General features: G+C 39.3%; 1 protein-coding gene across 4 annotated transcripts in view; it reads right to left on the bottom strand.

Moving 5' to 3' along the window:
• The window catches only part of WDR7 (WD repeat domain 7), a 383,251-nt gene that overhangs the window by 326,014 nt on the left and 39,057 nt on the right, over positions 1-18,180 (bottom strand). For 3 of the 4 annotated variants that reach the window (XM_047765569.1, XM_047765544.1, XM_047765552.1), the window contains 9 exons: positions 17,426-17,504; positions 15,323-15,497; positions 12,355-12,431; positions 11,337-11,456; positions 9,199-9,344; positions 8,355-8,457; positions 3,757-3,898; positions 3,268-3,516; positions 1,815-2,035 (listed from right to left, as the gene is read on the bottom strand). In XM_047765569.1, the coding sequence (XP_047621525.1) occupies positions 1,815-2,035; positions 3,268-3,516; positions 3,757-3,898; positions 8,355-8,457; positions 9,199-9,344; positions 11,337-11,456; positions 12,355-12,431; positions 15,323-15,497; positions 17,426-17,504 (1,312 nt within the window). The remainder of the gene's footprint in view (positions 1-1,814; positions 2,036-3,267; positions 3,517-3,756; positions 3,899-8,354; positions 8,458-9,198; positions 9,345-11,336; positions 11,457-12,354; positions 12,432-15,322; positions 15,498-17,425; positions 17,505-18,180) is intronic. The other variant, XM_047765560.1, reaches the window with a different exon arrangement.

The following is an 18,180-nucleotide window of genomic DNA, read 5'->3' as shown; positions in this document are numbered from 1 at the left end:
TGCTCACTGGTTAAAGATCCAGCGTTGCCATGAGCTGAGGTGCACATTGCAGATGCAGCTTGGATCCTGTGTTGCTCTGACATAGGCTGGCAGCTGTAGCTCCAATTTGACCCCTAGCCTGGAAACTTCCATATGCTGTGAGTGTGGCCCTAAAAAAAGACAAAATAAATAAATAAATACACACACACACATACAGTTCAAACAGAAAACACGACCCTATATAAACTACTCAAAAAAACTTTCCTTTTAATATTTGTAATTAGGAGTCCCCGTCGTGGCTCAGTGGTTAACGAATCCGACTAGGAACCATGAGGTTGCGGGTTCGGTCCCTGCCCTTGCTCAGTGGGTTAATGATCCGGCGTTGCCGTGAGCTGTGGTGTAGGTTGCAGACGCGGCTGGGATCCCGCGTTGCTGTGGCTCTGGCGTAGGCCAGTGGCTACAGCTCCTATTCGACCCCTAGCCTGGGAACCTCCATATGCCACGGGAGCGGCCCAAAGGAAATAGCAAAAAGACACACACACACAAAAAAAAAATTGTAATTAAAATAAGTAATATATACTAGTATTTTAATGTTTCATTATTACAAAAACGAAAATCAGCCAAATCAGTAATGGCTGCTTTAAACCGGAATAAAATAATCTAAACTACCAATTTCAAATAAAAAAATTAGATATTTCACCAAATTTGCTGTCAGAGGTGAAAACACTATGGGGCATACCTACTGTAAGATGAAGTTTTTTGTTTGTTTTTTGTTTTTTTGTCTTTTTGCCATTTCTTGGGCTGCTCCCGTGGCATATGGAGGTTCCCAGGCTAGGGCTTGAATCAGAGCTGTAGCCACCGGCCTACGCCAGAGCCACAGCAACGCGGGATCCGAGCCGCGTCTGCAACCTATACCACAGCTCACGGCAACACCAGACCCTTAACCCACTGAGCAAGGCCAGGGATCAAACCAGCAACCTCATGGTTCCTAGTCGGATTCGTTAACCACTGAGCCACGACGGGAACTCCAAGATGAAGTTTAGAACAGGGATTTTAATAATGTGATAACTTATAAGTACAATTACAACCATAACTATTTCATTAAATAGACATAAAATTGGTTATTTAAATAAATACACAGAAATTTTTCACAGTGATGAAGATAAAGAAAAAACTAACAACCAAACTGGGAAGAAAGAAAAAGGAAAAAAACTCAAAAAAGAAGGAAGAGAATAATTACCTAAATTTTCAAATCTGGCAAGGAAAAAAAAAAGAGAGTGAGAGAGAGACACGGATATTAGGACCTCCTACAATATCACCACTATCAAATCAAAGGAATTCTGGCACTGGCAGAACATAGCATATAACGTACATCATCAAAAAGACCAATTAAGATAAATAGAAAGGCCAGGAAAATGTCCTGGATTTTGAAATGAGACTCCTTGTAAACACTGGATCAGATATAGGAGTAAAATGCTTTTCATTTCAGGAAGATCATAACTGGTGACACTGGATTATGATAAGCATGAATTATGTGTGCAAGAGACGGTGTGTTTGTGTGTGCCTGTGCACTCATGTGTGAGTGTTGGGGAATAGTGACTATGCTCACAAAGGTGGCTAATCACAAGAATAAGTTCATGATTAAAAAACAGTAATTATCAGTCTGTTAATCATCTGTCCAAAGTCCTCCTAAAAATCTCCTGTTTCTAAAGTTATTAGGCTTTTTATATTTGTCACATGCTCTTTAAGTTACTCTAGATTCCATTTATAGTTAAGCCCAATAGCAATACAACTCAACTCCACCAGAGTGAAATAATCTTTTATGATCAACTTACGCTACAGCTTTCCGGCGGAACTAGAAGCTGAGTGATCTCACCACCATGGACACAGAAGATATGTTTCATTTCTCCGGAAAATATGTCCCAAATTATGACTGAAAAATCCACACCTCCAGATATCAGATATCGTTGATCATAACGAGCTGAGACTTGATGAGGATACAGTAAACATGTGACTTTGTTCCGATGACCTCGGAGGGTCCTGTGAGGTGGCCACCCTGTAATTGAGGTTTTAGATTTAAAATGGGAACATTCAAGTCTTCCAAAGTTTCAACAAACAAAAGTAAACATGAAACGTCAGAAGATTCATCATTAAAAGGGATTCTTATTTTATCTTCTAGGACTGCTCCATCCAGTAGAGTAGCTACAGACCAGAGACTACTTAACACTTGCAGTATGGCTACAGTGGAGTTACATGTGCTTTGAATGTAAAATACACCTGAGATTTCAAAGACTTAGCATGAAAACATGTAAAATATCTCACTAGTAATTTTTATATTGATTTACAAGTTGGAATAAAAATAGTTTTGCGATACTGGGATAAATAAAATATATTATTAAAATTAATTTCACAAGCTTAATTTCTATTTTTTTTAATGCTGCTATTAGAAAATCACCTACATTGTTATATATCTATTTCTACTGGACAGCACTGTTCTAAAAGATTATCAGTATTATTGATACTATGATAATTATTTAATAAGCCATGGAAATACCTAATAATAAAAGGAACTATTAACACATATCAAAGAGAGAAAATTGGATAGTTCTTTATTTTTTTTTTCTTTCTACAGCCACACCTGCAGCATATGGAAGTTCACAGGGTAGGGGTCAAATCAGAGCTGCAGCTGCAGGTTTAAACCACAGCCACAGCAATACTGGATCCAAACCACATCTGCGACCTATGCCACAGCTTGTGGCAATGCCAGATCCTTAAACCACTGAGCGAGGCCAGGGATTAAACCTGCATCCTCACAGAGACGTCAGGTCCTTAACCCGCTCAGCCACAGTGGGAGCTCCTTAGTTCTTTATTTACAGTCATTACATAGTTTTTATTCCAGTAATAGACACTGAGTACAGGTGATCCTTGAACGACACAGGTTTGAGTTGCATGAGTCCACTTATATGCTGAGTTTTTTCAATAAATACATAATAGCACTATATAATAGCCAGGTGGTTGAATCCAAGGATGCACAACCACAGATACAGAGGCCCAACTATAAAGTTATATGCAGATTTTCAAGTGTGTAGAGGGTCAGCGCCCCAATACCCTGAGTTATTCAAGGATGAACTATATTTTATCATCTGCACATTAACCTCTACCACCTACACAGCATGCTAAAGGCTACAATGATTCACTGTATTTGTTAAAAACAAAGAGTGCAGACACTGTCAAGTTCATGGTTACAGAGTTCTCAAAACACTAGACACTAGCGGGTCTTGAGGATACCTCTGCGGAGCATGTGCTCCCCTTGCAGCAGCTGCACAATGGCTGTCTGTGTGGCAGGAACAATGACGATGCTTCCGTCCTCACGGCCACAAACGAGTCGTCCGTGGGCTGGTATATACACACTGGCAGTCACCTTCAGAGGTTCGTTGCTATTGGGAATCAAACTCAGCTGATCTATAATCCCAGCAGGACAAGGATTCAGTTTATCAAATGCCTCTTGCAAACTAATAGAAGTTGTCATTTTCAGCCCTGTGGAGGTTTTGTTTGATATAAAAGAAAAATATGTGCATGTTAGAAAAAAAAATTAAACATATAAAAATAAATGTGCTTACAGTTGATTCAGTAATATACCAAAAAATAATATTGTCATCAACTCTAATTCTAAGACAAAAATGACAAGTGTCCATTATGAATTTGGTACAGAGTGGTCAGTATTAAGGTTGTTAAATTAAAAGAACTGAGGAATTATTGCATGTGATCTACTATTACCTCCTTTACCTTCTTGTTTATCAGATGTATCTGATATGTTCCAAATATTCAATCTTCCAGAAGAATCACCCTGAATTAATAGTTTGTGGAAGTATTCCTTACATCCATAGAAGAACCGAGTAACAGGAGGACAAATTAGCAACTGAAAAAAAAATTGTTCAAATACCTTTAGCTATCTTTTTAATCAAAATATTTCACACATTAATATTTCTTCAGATTAGGATGTTAAGCACTTTGAATCAGTACCAGAATAAAGACAAAAAGTGTATTTATAGAAGGAGTATTCAACAATTTTGAAGCATTAACATACAAGTTAACTAATATTCAAATCCAGTACATACAACACAAACATTCAAAGAAATGAAAACTACGTTTAGTCTTTCTCTAGAATTAATAGTTTTATTCTTTTTATTTGCTTTATAAAAACTCATAGCTCACCACAATGCAATTATTTAAGTGTCTGTTATTAAGCAACTAAAACAAAAATATAATAGCCCTCTTTACCAAAAAGAAGTTTCCACTTAAAAGGTCAAAAGGAGGAGTTCCCTTGCGGCACAGTGGATTAAGGATCCAGCGTTGTCACTGCAGCAGCTTGGGTCGTTGCTATGGTACAAGTTCAATCTATGGCCCAAGAACTTCCATATGTCCTGGGAGTGGCCAAAAGGAAAAAAAATGGTCAACAGGGGAAAACTGGCTAATCTGAGCTTTCTGCCCATTCCTGACTAGTCATTAAGAATAGCTGCAAAACTAAACCACCAAGCTTGTACAACTCAAGGACTCTTTCTTTTTCTTTTCCGGCCACATCTATGGCATATGGAAATTCCTGGACCAGGGATAGAATCCCTGCCACAGCTGCGACCTACGCCACAATTACAGCAATGCCAGATCTTTAACCCACTGCAAAGTGCTGGGGATTAAACCTGTGGCACCTGAGAAACAATACTGGATCCTTAACCCACTGCACCACGGTGGGAACTTCCTCCTTTTTTTTTGTCTTTTTGTCTTTTTAGGGCTGCACCTGCGACATATGGAGGTTTCCAAGCTAGGGGTCTAATTGAAGCTACAACTGCCGGCCTTCGACACAGCCACAGCAACGCCAGATCCGAGTTGCATCTTCAACCTACACCACAGCTCACAGCAACACCTCATCCTTAACCCACTGAGTGAGGCCAGGGATCGAACCCACAACCTCATGGTTCCTAGTCAAATTCGTTTCCGCTGCACCACAACGGGAACTCCCTCCCACTCCCCCATTTTTTTTTGTCTTTTTGCCTTTTCTAGGGCCGCACCCGCAGCTTATGGAGGTTCCCAGGCTAGGGGTCAAACCAGAGCTGCAGCCGCCAGCCTACACCAGAGCCAGAGCAACGCCAGATCCAAGCCGCGTCTGCCACCTACACCACAGCTCACGGCAACACCAGACCCTTAACCCACTGAGCAAGGCCAGGGATCAAACCAGCAACCTCATGGTTCCTAGTCGGATTCGTTAACCACTGAGCCACGACGGGAACTCCACCCCCCCATTCTCTTAATCAGAATATTTTTCAACTAAAAGCATAACGTTTTACTTGGTCACATTTACGTAATCCACTTGAACCTAGCCTGATATGTTAGCTATATATTACCAGGAACAAAACCATTCATTATGGTCTTATGTATACGTTCCCTTTTATTATTTTTTTTCAACTTTTTTTTTTTTTGGTCTTTTTAGGGCCCCACCCATGGAATATGGAGGTTCCCAGGCTGGGGGTTGAATTGGAGCTGCAGCGGCAACCCACACCACAGCTCATAGCAATGCTGACTCTTTAACCCACTGAGCGAGGCCAGGGATCAAATCTGCATCCTCATGGATGCTAGTCAGATTTGTTTCCACTGAGCCATGACAGGAACTCCATGTTCACTTTCAATACAAATATTTTTTCTGCTTCAGATCCTATGCTTTCAGTGAGATCACTTATTTGAAAATACTAAATAGTGGTAGACTCCTAAGTTTAAAGTTAAGATTGTTAATATATAAAAGTTTGAGTATTATAGCATATAAATTTATCCTGAGAAGTAGTAAAAATTAGACTTTAGTGTTTACAGTTATAGCTAACAAAGAAATCTATTTATTGTATTTGGTATTAGTTGTTTCCTAAAAGCACTAACCAATAGAAATTATATGCATTAAGCATAATCAATTACTTGATTTAACTTAAAGTCTGAAAATTACTTCAAGTTTTTTTTTGTTTTGTTTTGTTTTTTGTCTTTTGGCCTTTTCTAGGGCTGCGCCCATGGCATATGGAGGTTCCCAGGCTAGGGGTCAAATGAGAGCTGTAGCCACCGGCCTACTCCAGAGCCACAGCAACACAGGATCCGAGCCACATCTGCAACCTTCACCACAGTCCACAGCAACGCCGGATCCTTAACCCACTGAGCAAGGCCAGGGATCGAACCTGAAACCTCATGGTTCCTAGTCAGATTCATTAACCACTGAGCCATGACGGGAATTCCTACTTCAAGTTTTAACTGATAAACATACTTAACCAGGAAGAGCTGCTACAATAACTGTTAATAACAAGTATTACATATTTCAGTATGTTACTGCACACCACATAATATATATATTTATATTTTAACTTAAAGTGTATTGGGGAGCTCATACTTAAACATGACATGTATTTATTTTGTTTTATGTATATTTTTTATATAAGCCATTATCCCTAAGTTTATTTACTTATTTTTTTTAGTTATTTTTTTATTGAAGTATAGTTGATTTGCAATGGTATGTTACTTTCAGGTATACAGCAAGGTGACTAAGGTTCTATGTGGGCTTTTTTTGGTCTTCTTAGGGCCACACCCATGACATATGTAAATTACCAGGCAAGGGGTCAAATCAGAGCTGCAGCTAGCAGCCTCTACCACAACCACAGCAACAGTGGATCCAAGCCACATATGCAGCCCACACTGCTCCTTACGGCAATGCGGGATCCTTAACCCACTGAACAATGCCAGGGCATTATCCCTTAGTTTAAATGGAAGTGGCTATCTAGTTTGGAGAGCAGTAAGTAGGAGTTTATGTTAAGAGAATAAAGGACAGGTTACAGAGGATCTTAGCTGTTTATAAATGTATAAATACTATATAACCAAAATACTCATGGAAAAAATAATTCCCTTTTTCTCACCATTCCTCCACATAAAGATGGAACAAAATGTTCAGAACAAAAATGCTATGGAAACCCAGAACATAAGTAAAGGAAACTTTATTTCCAAAACCAAAGCTATTTTCTTAATGCTTAAAGAATATAAAGCATTACATGCATTTCAATATTAAGTGCATTTCAACTTTAAATTGATATTAAGTAGGTTTTTAGAAATCATAACATTTGGTTTTTATAGAGAAAAAATTTATTTTACTCTTTATTTCTGGTGCCTTGTGATTTAAATCACTGCATGATTTTTGGAAGATACTGAAATGTCTTGTTCAAATAATGAGTTGGGAGTTCCCTGTGGCTTAGAGAGTTAAGGACCTAGCATTAGATCCTCTGATCATTGCTGTGGTGTAGGTTTGATCCCTGGCCAGGGAACTTCTGCATGCCATGAGCAAAGCCAAAAAAACAAACAAACAAACAAATAATGAACTACTTATTAGCATTATTACATAATTATCTTTGTCTTTTTAAATTACATTTCACTATGTTTATTTTATTTAATTTTTTATTATTTTTTTGTCTTTTTGCCATTTCTTGGGCCGTACCCGCAGCACATGGAGGTTCCCAGGCTAGGGGTCCAATCGGAGCTGTAGCCTCCAGCCTACACCAGAGCCACAGCAACACGGGATCCGAGCCGTGTCTGCAACCTACACCAAAGCTCACGGCAACGCCAGATCCTTAACCCACTGAGCAAGGGCAGGGATCGAACCCGCAACCTCATGGTTCCTAGTCAGATTTGTTAACCACTGAGCCATGATGGGAACTGCTCACTATGTTTATAATTGCATGATAGTGTAAAATCAATTCACACCATCAATATGAATTTTATCAAAGTCATTGGCACTTTATAATCAGTATATCAGTATAAGATCATTTTTATTCTTAGAGAAAGGTTAATGTTATATAATAAGGAATATAATGTATATAATATTACAGGCATATTATATACAAATCTAAAAAATTGTGCTTGTGGAGTTCCCATGGTGGCTGAGCAGTAATGAACTCAACTGGTATCCATGAAGATGCAAGTTCAATCCCTGGCCTTGCTCAGTGGGTTAAAGATCCAGTGTTGCTATGATCGGTGGTGTAGGTCACAGATGTGGCTCAGATCCTATGTTGATGTGGCTGTCATGTAAGCTGGCAGCTGCAGCTCTGATTCTACCCCAGCACGAGAATTTCCATATGCCACAGGTGCAGCCCTGAACAAGCCAAAAATTTTTTTAAATAAAAATAAATAAAAATTGTGCTTATAAAAACTGACCGTGTCAAAATGTTTTATAACATCTAATACAGTGCCTTGAATTGTACTGAATCTTTCAAATGCTTAGCTACCAAAAAACAGCAGTAAATATAATTGTGAAAATGTTTCCATGTAACTACCAAGTGTAAATGATACCTGAAGAATTTTACCTCTTTATCTGTTCGATCCAAGAGGCTATGTTGTACTGGAGGAATTAAATTTTCAACTGCTTTCCCCACATCACTGCGGAATGAATCACTAGCTGGAAGGCAACTGAAAGTAAGAAAAATACAACATTCAGTAAAAATACTGACACTAAATATTTTATCAGACCATATGATGAATTTTTTGGACAATGGACAAAATATGAATTTTTAATTATAGTTAATTTAATAGCTATTCAATACTTAATGTTATAAAAATATCCTACTCCAAATAAAAATCCACCTAATTTTTGTGCTCAGAAGTTAAATTATAATAACAAATTTAAGTTCTCAAGTTTTTTACCAAAATTAAATATTTATACTTTCTACTTTTTTTTTTGCTTTTGGTTTTTAGGGCCACACCCATGGCACATGGAAGTGCTCAGGCTAGGCGTCGAATCGGAGCTACAGCTGCTGGTCTACACCACAGACACACCAACATGGGATCTGAGCCGCATCTATGACCTACACCCCAACTCATGGCAATGCTGGATCCTTAACCCACTGATCGAGGCCAGGGATCTAACCTGCATCCTCATGGATCCTAGTCGGGTTTGTTAACCATTGAGCCATGAAGAGAACCCCTTATACTTTCTACATTTTTAAACTTTCAAATTTCACTTTTGATCAAAGTCCTAACACAGAGTTCGCTCATGGCACAGCAAGTTAAGGATTTGGTGTTGTCACTGCAGCAGCTGGGGTTGCTGCTGAAGCACAGGTTCCATCTCTCACCCAAGAACTTCCATATACCACAGGCATGGCCAAAAAAAAAAACAAAAACTGAAGTCCTAACTTATTATTTATTGAATACCTGGCAGGTAGTTTGTAAATATAACTTTGCCCATTTTCAGTCCAAATGATGACTTTATCTGCTGAGACAAAGTCACCTCCGGTCCACGTCTGCCCATTTTCACTCGGACCGGAACACAATAGGGAGTAGTCTCCAGCATCAAACACCTGTGAGGAATAAGAAATTTACAATCCAGTTTATGCTAGTGTCATTTAAGTATGCTAGTGTCATTTAAGTAAAATATAGCAACATTTCAATTACAAATAAGCAAAAGTGTCTGGAAATATACTTAACAACCTCAACCCTTTACAGTTCACTGCCTTGGTTAAAGACATTTTGTCGCTGAGCCCTGGGGCAGAGTCACCTTCAATAAGGAAACCACGTGAGGTCCCCAGCTGTGTGCAGCCTCCAGTGGTCAGGCAGCAGACCATGACAAGGGGGCTTCCCTCCACCCAGACAGGAATTCTTACCCTTTCTCATCTAAAGGACCCAGAGTTCCCTGGTGGCCCATGGCAAGCAGGCTCTGAAATGGCCCCATTGATCCCTGACTCCTGGTATTCACATCCTCAAGTAATCCTCCCCCATGAATGTAGGCTGCATTCTGTGACTGTTTCTAGAGACCTGAATGTGGCAAAGGTGATGAGATCCCAGGTCCAAGGATGAGATAGGTCTTGGCTACTCTTTCTCTTGCTCACCAACTCTGAGAAAAGATAGCTCCAGTGTTGTGAGCTGTCCTAACGGAGGGGCCCATGTGGCAAAGAACTAATGTCTCCAGCCAACCAGCTGGTAGGACCCGAGGCCTGTCAGCCACCAAGTGAGGAAGCCTGGAGCAGATTCTCCCCCAGGTGAACCCTGGGATGAGACGGTCATCCCAATCAAAGTGTTGATTAAGGTCTGTGAGGGACCTGGAGCCAGAGGCAGCCAGCAAACCCGTGCCAAGATTCCTGACCTGCAGAAACTGGGGAGTTTCATGTTTATGTTTTAAATGACTAACTTTTAGAGTAAAGTATTATCATAACTAATATGTTACCTCTCAAAGATTTGTGATGATTTCAAAAAAATAATACATGGAAAGCTTTGAAAAATACGCTAGGCATAGAGCAAGTGGTCAAAACTTGCTGGTTCCTTTTCTATTATGGAAATAATAAAAAGTCTGCAATGTGGCAGTAATATTCTCCTTCCACCATCAGCTCTGAAGTGACACACCTTCCCAACTCCAAAATGTTGGAAAAGAATGGTGATTGGGGAGTTCCCGCTATGGCACAATGGGATCAGTGGCATCTCTGCAGAGGCATCTCTGCAGTGCCAGGATGCAGGTTTGATCCCCAGTCTGGCACAATGGGTTAAGGGTACCAGCGTTGCCACAGATGCTGCATGGGTCACAAGTGTGGCTCAGATCTGATCTCTGAGAACTCCATATGCTGTAGGGCGGAAAGGAAAGGAGAGGAGAGGACAGGACAGGACAGGACAGGGAAGGGAAGGAAAGGGAAGGAAAAAGAAAAGACTGGTGATTGGGAATAATAACAACCTACAAGGATACATACAACCTGCAGAAAACTTACTACCACTGTTCCATGCTGTACTGACAAAACAATGAATAAAACGGTAGCAAAAGGAAGAAATGAAGATCAATAAAACTAATAGTCATTAACTGAATTATTCCATGAACCAAAACAAAAAAGACAAACTCTATATATAGACAAAGGCCATATCTCAAAATACAATATCAAAATCAGACCAAGACAAAAAAACAAAAAACAAAAAAAAACAAAAAAAAAGGAGTTCCCATCGTGGCGCAGTGGTTAACGAATCCAACTAGGAACCATGAGGTTGCGGGTTCGGTCCCTGCCCTTGCTCAGTGGGTTAAGGATCTGGCGTTGCCGTGAGCTGGAGTGTAGGTCGCAGACACGGCTCGGATCTGGCGTTGCTGTGGCTCTGGCATAGGCCAGTGGCTACAGCTCCTATTCGACCCCTAGCCTGGGAATCTCCATATGCCGCAGGAGTGGCCCAAGAAATAGCAAAAAGACAAAAAAAAAAATCAGACCAAATGGTTAAGATATTCTAACCCCAAGCTCCTCCTTATAATTATCTTTGGAAGTCTGGAAAACCAACATCTCGAAGAGTAAAAATACAGTTTCTTACTCATGTAGTTATCTTACCCTCCAATACTTAGAGCACACAACCAAAAGTGACCTTTGTGTGAATGCACAAAAAGAAATGCTTTGGCAATTCTGACAATAAATTGGTTTGGATTCCTCCTCAAATATTGGCTCAGTATCCTGAAAAGAGAAAGAATTATAAAACTTTAGGATTGTCTGGGTTGTTAATTAAAATTATCACACAGTGATAAAGCAAAGTGAAATAAACACATCACATGATACATTCATCCTTTTCACCCCTCATGTGAGAACAAAGGTAGTAAAAAGTAGCAAAAATATAATCTAAAATTATCAGGGCATAATATCTTTGCTACAAAGCTACTCAACATTAAAATACTAATGAGAGGAGTTCCTGCTATGCCTCATCAGGTTAAGAATCTGACTAGTATCCATGAGGATGAGGGTTCCATCCCTGGCTTCGCTCAAAGGGTTAAGGATCTGGTGTTGTCACAAGCTGCAGCACAGGTCACAGATGCATTGCTGTGGTTGTGGTGTAGGCTGACAGCTGCAGCTCTGATTTGACCCCTAGCCTGGGAATTTCCATACGCTGTGAGTACGGCACTAAAAAGAAAAAAAATAAAAATAAAAGTAAAATAAAATACTAACGAGAGTCACAGTGTCAACATTTGCAATGACAGATGATAAAAATCTGAGTCAATCCTAATTTTTATAGTTACATGTGCTTACAAGTTAAAAAATAAATAAAATTGATCAATTCCTCCAGTTTCTCCCAGATTTAATATTAAAAATTCCCTAACTAAAGAGATTAGCATCAATATTGACAGAAAAATGATCTTTCTTTCTTACTGATAATAAGTAATAAGGGGAGTTCCCTTGTGACTCAGTAGGTTAAGGATCTGAAATTGTCACTGCTATGGCTTTGGTTATTGCTGTGGTGCAGGTTCAATCCCTGGCCTGGGAACTTCTGTATGATGAGGGAGGGCATGGCCAAAAAAAAAAAAAGTAAGGTTTCATAAGAACAAAAACAGAGAATCACTTCCAGTGTCATCTGTCTCACCTGCATGCCACTTATTTCTGAGGTAACAATCCACACCTTCAAGATGCCTGTCGCTGAGAGTGCTACCACAGTGTCCTCTACGCCGAGAAGGAAGAAGAAGCCAGTTAGAAGCACAAAATACTTTCTTTCTAAACAGTACCACGGTTACAACAGCATCATGGACTGTGGTATGCGTTAATGAAATGAAGTAACGGCATGTTTTGCAACTAGCATAAAAACTTTATACTATACTTTATAAAATAACAGAAAACAGATTTTGAAACACAGGTTAATGGAGATGACTAAAAAATCAGGGGTTCAAGGAAAAGTTGTTTATATCTGTTTGATTTTTTAAATTTCTAATCAATAAGTCTGAATAATTTCAAATATTCTGTGCTAGCAAATAACTTCCATTCTTCAAAATTCACTTTTAATTATTTATCATGGGTGAGCATGTCTGTTTTTTCTTCAGAGCAGAGGTGTCCCCCTTTCCCATATACCTTGCCTGCTTTCTAGATATTTTATTGAGCAATAACCGCCCCCCCCCCCCCGACTGTGATCAAGAGAAAGACATCTATGAGGACATGGGTTTGATCCCTGGCCTCACTCAGTGGGTTAAGGATCTAGTATTGCCATGAGGTAGGCATAGGTCATGGCATAGGTCACAGATGCAGTCTGGATCCCAAGTTGCTGTGGCTCTGGTGTAGGCTGGAGGCTACAGTTCCGATTCAACCCCTAGCCTGGGAACCTCCGTATGCCATGGGGGCACCCCTAAAAAGACAGAAGAAAAAAAAAGAGAGAGAGAGAGAGAGAAAGGCATGGAACAAAACCTAAATAAGCTTGGGTGAGGAAGCAATCAAACACCACAGTAGTATATGTGACCTTTGATAGGAGGGGCGTCAGAAAGCAGTCTAGCGCAGGCTCCAGAGTGAGGGAGGTATGTGTTACAACCACATTGTCTTCACTAACCAATGAACTGTGGATAACTTCACTGACCTACCTTAGTTTAACTTGCTTATCTGTAAGCAAATATAAATGAATAACATAGCAACAGTTCCTACCTTAATGGGCTGTTTTGAGATTTAAGACAAACCGCATGTACAGCCCTCGGCACATCAATAAGATAAGTTATTACTGTTTTTAAAAAGAATTGCTAGATTTCAGCAAAATCTTTTTTTGTGTGTGTGCTGCCTGGTTCCCTAAGCAATGTAAAGCACTGTTTACAATTCCACAATTCCTGTACAAAGAAGCTAGAATAACCATTCACATGTCTGTCAATTAGAATAAAAGTGGAGCATAGCAATATATTGAAAATTCTCAATATCCACATACAGAACATGGTAAAGCAGATTAAAAATTGTGTACGTGAGCAACATTATAAACTGACAACATTTACAAGTGCATGGTTCAGCATAAAATTTTTTATTAAGTTACAATCTATCCTGTTCAGACCACAGTGAGGACATGTATAGCTCACATACGGATTTTTCCCACACTTACCTAGATAACGCTTTTTATACCTGTGTACAACTACTTCCTCTGCCAGGACATCATGATCCCCGTGTCTGCCAAACAAACTCCTCTTCGTCCTTCAAAACCAACTGATTTGGGAAGGTTTCCTACTTGCCCTCAAAGCCCCTTCAGTGCCTTTGCTAATTCTAGCCTATATACTATTTCTCTATCTCGTCACACTTTCCACCCCGACCTGCCACCCATTTATATATCATTCTCCCTTACTAGAATCTCAGTCCTTTCAGTAGTTCAATCCTCTTTACCTAGAAGAGAGTAAGAGCTCAATAAATATTTGCTGAATGGCTCCTGAATAAAAAGCTACATTCAAAGCTGATTTCAAAACATAATAGGTAATAAAGGAAAGCTCCCTCAAAACTGAAGGTAGTTCATCATGGAGGCAGCACACCACAGTGGTTAAAGTAACTGCTCTTTCTGGACTCCATCTGGCCACCAGTAAGCCACAGACTTGCTCTGTGACCTTAAGTAAAGTCTCCATCCTGCTAAACTTCATCTGTCTCATCTATACACCCCAAAACAACAGTACCTTCCCCACTGGGTACTGTGAGAACTGATAACATATGAAAATGCTTAGCATGAGCCTGACACTGTCAGAAGTGAATTAATAAATTTACTGGTTCAGCCCTTACAGAAGAGTACATAACCATGAAGCCGTCTGGGAGGAAAAAAATGCTTCCAAAAAAGCATGTATGAATACATATTCAATGTTCAGTATTAATGACTATTACTGTTCTTCTCCTGAACAATTTTACTTTCGCTCTCACAATTGTTACTGAAAGGTTTCAACACAAATAAAGAAAACGTACTAGTATTTACTGAATATCAACTAGATGCCAAGCACTTACCAAGAATGGTCATTAAACTTAATTGTGTAAATCCCCTCCCTTCTCATTATCTCTATATAAAATGGAAACACTTCCTCTGCCTGTTGAGCAACTGACAAAACCAGGCCCAAGATACACACAAATAAACAACGGTTCCTCCCACCAAATCTCCAAAGGGTTAAGATATTCTGCTTCTAGTAACTATACTCAATATTTTATAATGACTTATATAAGGAAAAAAATCTGAAAAAGAATATATATACACACACACATATGTATAAGTGAATCACTGTGTTGCATTTCTAAAACTAACATGATAATGTGAATCAACTACATTTCGGTTAAAAAAAAAGAAGAAGAAAAAAAAAAGACCTTCTTCTACTTCTAACAATCATGGATACACTCTGTGACTGCCAAAAACTACCGATCAACTCCATGGAATGGAGATAATCTAACATTTTAAAACTTAATTCAAGCAAAGATTCCTTTATGAATGGAGAGACAGATCATAAATCATTAGTTACTCCTTAAATCAAAGAATATAATCAAGCATATTAATATATGATACATTATAGAACTCTACAGTAAACTAACCATTAAGGCATAGTATGGAAGTTCCTAAAGGGCACACTGACCTTGTGTTCGGTGGGATCGAATAATACTCATGCAGCTAATCCAGTCTGGAGAGATCTTTGATACTAAGGAGTACAGCACCTCGAGGCTGGTGGCGTCCACAACGAGGATTTCAGGATAATGGCCATGGCATAGAAGCCTACCTTCTCTCTGATTTCCAACAGAGAATTGGTAGAACTAAAAGGAAAAAGATGTTTAAATGTTCTCCTTTATTTTAGGTACTCGATTTCCATGCATTCACCACGCTTATTATGGTACTCAGTTTACCCAGACACGCACTATGTGGTACATACCATTTGTGTCCATGTATACACATATACATAAGTTAATATTTCAAAATATCTACCAAAAATTCTAGTTCTAATATTTTATCTTCTCTTTTCACATGGGCAAAGAAAGTGGCCTTAATGGAGAAATAGGTTCCCCGAATATTAAAAAGGGATGCCCTCATGTGACAATTTAATAAGGTCAGTAAGTGCCAATGTCACCAAGGTTTATTATTCCTATGTACATAAAAATCATCCTGCTTCTGGACCTGAGAGGGTGAGAATTACACAGGAAACAACTGTCACACAGTAGTAAATCTGCCAAAAAGCATCTCTTACTTAGAGATAGCTGCCAATCTAAATACAGAAGGCCTAATACAGGATCTGATAAGTAGTAGGCACTGAAAATATGTTCAATAAATAAAGATAATTTTTCATAAAATATAAACAAAAGTTTTTAAATCATACAACTATACAACAGTCCAATGAGTTTGACATTTATATATAATTTTACAGTTAAAATAAATCACCTATGAACTCAATGAATCTAAATGATTTTATTACCTGTTTTGACTTCACAAACTTTGCTAATTCTTCATATGATAAAAAATAAATAACATATGCCCTTTAAAGTATATGCTCCAACAGCATTGAAGAAGCAATTTTTAAAAAGCCTTTGCCAAAGCAAGAAATAGTCACTAAAGATCTATATCACACTAACCACTATCTCCCTCTAAACATTTTCCATTACTTTTCTTTCTTTCTTTTTTGGCCATGCCTGTGGCATGCAGAAGTTCCTGGGCCAGGGATTAAACCTTTGCCACAGTAGCAACCCAAGCCACTGCAGTGACAACACTGGATCCTTAACCTCCTGAGCCACAAGAGAACTCCCTCCATTACTTTTCTAATTTGTGTTAGCATGGAGGATCTCCTTTCTCAATAAATGACTTAGTTTCAAGGGAAGCAATAGGATGTAACAAAAAGAAGACAATCTTTAGAATCAGATCAAGCTGATTGGAATCCTAGTGCCAGGAATGACTCACTGTGAAAGTGGAACAAGGCATTTAACCACTCTGGCTATCAGCTTCCTTATTCATAAAAATGATATACTCCTGTGTAATTTGTAAGGATGTGGGGAAGACTAAAACATCATACAATAATGCCTATATAAAATTTGCTTATAAACATTGAGTTCTCATCTCTTCCCTCTCCTTTCTCACTGAGAACATAAATCACATTTTCTATATACCTTGGAATTTTCCCAACACTCAACACAGTAAACGATGAATAAACTGAAGCACAAAAAAATTTGATAGTTATGAATGAATAGGGAAGAATACCAGGAATATAAATTAAGAAGTTATAAATTCCTGTGTAAAACAGGCATACGAAATGGTCATTTCTTCCACAGAGCATCACATCAACATCTACCCAAGGACAAACTGCACAAGCAATGAAAAGGGTATCAGCCAAAAAGTGGATTGTGTCAATCACGAGTGGAATCACAAAGGCTTTAGCAAGAGTGAATTCAATTATTTAGGACCTAAAACACTTACCAATGAAGGGGCTCTCACTAGGGCGATCAGGACTGCCAGAGGAGCGGAAGCAGCAGGGACAACGGCTTACCTTATATCTTTCCCCATCAGTCTCCTCCACTTTGTTCCCCTCACCCCCACCATCTTACCAGGAATACTTTCTCTACTCCAATTCCAATCTTCGTGTCCCATTGCCCAACCCTATCCATCTTTCACATAAAAACACAGGCTCAATGTTTTCAAAAAAACTGTACACCTGTAATAAATTATGCTAACTAGGCCAGTTACAAAAATAGATACTAACCTGTATGCCAGTATGTGTGCAAGCTAATTTTGTAAATTCGATACATCTGCCATCATTCACATCCCAGAGGCACATCTCCCTACAAAACAAAATAATAGCTCACTTTAAATCTGACTTTTAAAGGCAATGTTCAACTTTGTTGCAGTGGTTTAAAATTAATCTTTCATTAAAACTGATATATTTCAGAAAAAGTAGTCATTACTGCTGTTCATTAACTATTCTGGTCCCCTTCACCCACCATCCTAAACACCCCTCCAAACTAACCACCCCCAACTCGATTCACATTCTTTCTGGGTACATGGCAGAACTGTACTTCCTGGCTCCCTCTTAGTTGGTGGAATCTTGTGAATAGTTCTGGCCACAAGGGATATGACCGTCTGGAAAGCTCCTTCTCCTCTGCCTCCATCTCAGACAGTGGCTGCTCCCTTACCCTCAAAGTAAGGATAATAATGAAGCAGAGCCCAGCCCCAAGTGATAGATGAAGGACAAGTCACAAAAACAAGAAATAAACTTTTAATTTAAACCACTGCAGCAGTTCCCTCTGTGGCTCAGCAGGTTAAGAACCCAACTAGTATCCATGAGGATTCAGTTTCAATCATTGGCCTCGTTCAGTGGGTTAAGGATCTGCCATTGCCACAAGCTGCAGCGCAGGTCACAGATGCGACTTGGATCTGACATTGCTGTGGCTGTGGCATAGGCCATCAGCTGTAGCTCTGATTCGACCCCTAGCTCCAGGAACTTCCATATGCCAGGGG

Source organism: Phacochoerus africanus, chromosome 2, assembly GCF_016906955.1.
Source record: "Phacochoerus africanus isolate WHEZ1 chromosome 2, ROS_Pafr_v1, whole genome shotgun sequence".
Taxonomy (NCBI): domain Eukaryota; kingdom Metazoa; phylum Chordata; class Mammalia; order Artiodactyla; family Suidae; genus Phacochoerus; species Phacochoerus africanus.
The sequence above is the reverse complement of the archived record's forward strand: the minus strand, read 5'-3'. Positions and strand labels throughout refer to the sequence as shown.